The sequence below is a fragment of the Galeopterus variegatus genome, unplaced genomic scaffold (assembly GCF_000696425.1).
Source record: "Galeopterus variegatus unplaced genomic scaffold, G_variegatus-3.0.2 Scaffold711, whole genome shotgun sequence".
Lineage (NCBI taxonomy): Eukaryota > Metazoa > Chordata > Mammalia > Dermoptera > Cynocephalidae > Galeopterus > Galeopterus variegatus.
Window position 1 is genome coordinate 309,522 of NW_007726822.1, and position 2,625 is coordinate 312,146.

The window sequence follows — 2,625 nt, forward strand, 5'->3', positions numbered from 1 at the left end:
CAGCCCGCGACCTCACCTGGCCGCCCGGGCGGCCCCTCCCTCGCTCTCCGCTGCTACTTGGAATTTTTCCGTTGCAACACTGGAGATAGAGTTGGTATCTTCAGTATGTAAAGGTCCCCTCATGCGCAACAAGAAAAAAATGCTTGGTAATAAAAAAAAGTTCTTTTCCACCATCAGGTTGGCAAAGCCCCCCCCAGTCTTTCAGGGGTGTCGAATGTTCTTTCTGGAAGCCCCCGGCAGTGTTTCTGTCCAACCTTAAATGCCACACGCCCTGTGACCAGAAGCCCCGCTTCTAGGAATCAGTCCTAAGAAAATCATCAGACAGGCGCACAAAGACCCTGCCATGGGTGGTGGCTGCAGCACAGCTAGTGGCAGTGAAAGCTGAAGACTGTCACAACCAGCAACAGGCTGCTGAGATGCCCGCACCCCCCACCGCCCCTCGGCAACTTTGAAGGTGATGCTGAGGATGGTCCAGGGATGGGGAAGGACATTCCCTTTCAAGTGGGAAAAGAATGACCTTGTTCTTTAAAATCTGCAAGTGAAAAAGACTGGAAGGTCAGGCAACACCCACGCTGGCCCCCTGAGGCTGGGGGCAGGGTGGGGACAGTCTTCTTCACTCTTTTCTGCTTCTCTCTGCTGCCACAAGCTGCTGCTTCCACCAACCAAGCTGCTGGCCGCCTCCACCCTCACCTCCTCGCTCTGCCACGGCCTTCCAGCCCTCTCCCAACATACCTGGGCCCACCCTCCTGGCCTCCTGCAGGGACCCACCCTGCCCTCCAGAGGCCGCAACATCCCTGAGGGGGTCCTAGTCTGTGGAGTGGGGTCAGTTCTCTGCAGCCTGAGCTTCAGCTGGCTCCTCCCTTTCCCAGCACATCCTGCTGATGGCCTCCAGCCATAGGTCACCCACTTCCCAAGGGGAGGGGCTGCCCTCCAGATGCCTGCCCCTCCCCCAGGCCTCTCATTGGGTCTTTCCAAACCTCCTCCCCAGACTGGCAGCTACTGGGGGACAACGCCACACCCTGGCTCTCGACAACTGAGCCCCCCCTTCTGTCGTGCTTCTACGGGCTCGCATCCACCCCCCATGGTAGCAGCCAAGACCAGGGGGTCTGGTGGGCCACTCTGCCCCGGGAGCACAAGAAATTATCATTGTGGCATCTGGACACTGGACTCTTGTCATGAAGCCCAACTTTGGGCCACAGGCAGCTGCCTGGCAGGACCAGCAGGTGGTGCTGTGCTGTCTGCACTCAGGAGAAGCCCTCCCTGACCTGAAGGTCTCCTTGCACCTCTCATCCAGTCTGAACACCTGCACACAGCACACAGCAGGTGCCCAGTCATCAAGCACGTGCTTACCAGTTGGACAGACAAAGCCCTTCTGCGTTACCTGCAATGCGAATGACTGCCCGCTCCGCAGGGTCCAAGACACTGCCATTGCCCCCAGAGCCACCTCCACTTCGTCGGCTCCGCTGCGTTTTCCCAAGGTTCCAGGGCAGTGTGTCCCCAGGGCTGGGAGAGCCACTGCCTCCGTTGGAGCCATCTTCAGCCACAGTCCGCACCTCGGAGTCCTCGCCGGACATGGCCTCCTGGAGGGGGAGCAGGAGGGTCACAGCTCTGCCCATGGAGGCAGCTGATACCGCACGCTGACCCGCCACCTTCTTAACCTAGACGTCGACTTCATCCCACCCTGCTATCTCCCGGACACTGACACCCACACCCCTACGTAGGCCCTGCCTCATGCACCCCCACCCCGCTTTCAACCCAGACGCTGACAACCCTCTCCCCCACCCACAAATGGCCTGCGCCTTCAGCCCATAGCTCAGATCCCCACACAGTGACCCCTCTCGGGCCTGACCTCGCCCCCTCCAGTCTATCGCCAGGACACTGATCCACCCTCTCCAGCCCCAGCCCTGCACACTGACTGACACTCTCTTCTCTTAGTCATCCAAACACGACCCACCCACCCACATCACCCAGGGGCCGACCCCATCACAGGACACTGGCTGCACCCTCCACCCTACTGAACGAAAGGAAAAGGGGTGATTACTTCCACTTGGGCACTGACCCACCGCCCTACCCTCTCACTCAGACATTGACCTCCACCCCTTTGTCCTAAACCCTCTCCTGTAATCCGCTAATCAGCGGGTAAGCCAGGCCCCCCACAAACACCGACCACCGCCCCTGCCCTCACCCGGTCATCAGGGAAGGACCTCCAACCCCATCCTCTGGACACTGGCACTGCACCTCCAAGCTGGCTGTCTCTAGGACTCCCCTTCACGCCACCCCACCTACAGCCCCGCGCGGTCCCACCTCGGTCTCCGCAGTGGAGTCCTATAAATAGCAGGAGCCGCAGCGGCGTGGGCTGCGTGAGCGCCCGGCCGCCGCTCCAGCAGCCCACCCCGCGCGGCGCGCACACCCGCACCGCGTACCCCTGCGTGCGCACTCCTCGGCTCCCCGTCCCCGAGAGCACTGGCGTGCGGGAGGTGAATGGGGCTCTGTCTCGGCGGGGGTGGGGTAGCGTGGGGGCACAATGTGGGCTCTGTGCCTCCGCCCTCAGGCCAGGGGCTGCGGAGGAGACAGCAGGCACCGCGCCGGGGGCGCCACCCGTCCCGCCCCCCACGCTCCTCCACC

The 2,625-nt window shown here is 61.8% G+C and overlaps 1 protein-coding gene across 1 annotated transcript in view; it reads right to left on the reverse strand.

The window, feature by feature from the left end:
* The window catches only part of PLEC (plectin), a 72,486-nt gene that overhangs the window by 63,439 nt on the left and 6,422 nt on the right, over positions 1–2,625 (reverse strand). The window contains exon 3 of the mRNA XM_008571697.1: positions 1,382–1,580. Coding sequence (XP_008569919.1) covers positions 1,382–1,580 — 199 coding nt within the window. The remainder of the gene's footprint in view (positions 1–1,381; positions 1,581–2,625) is intronic.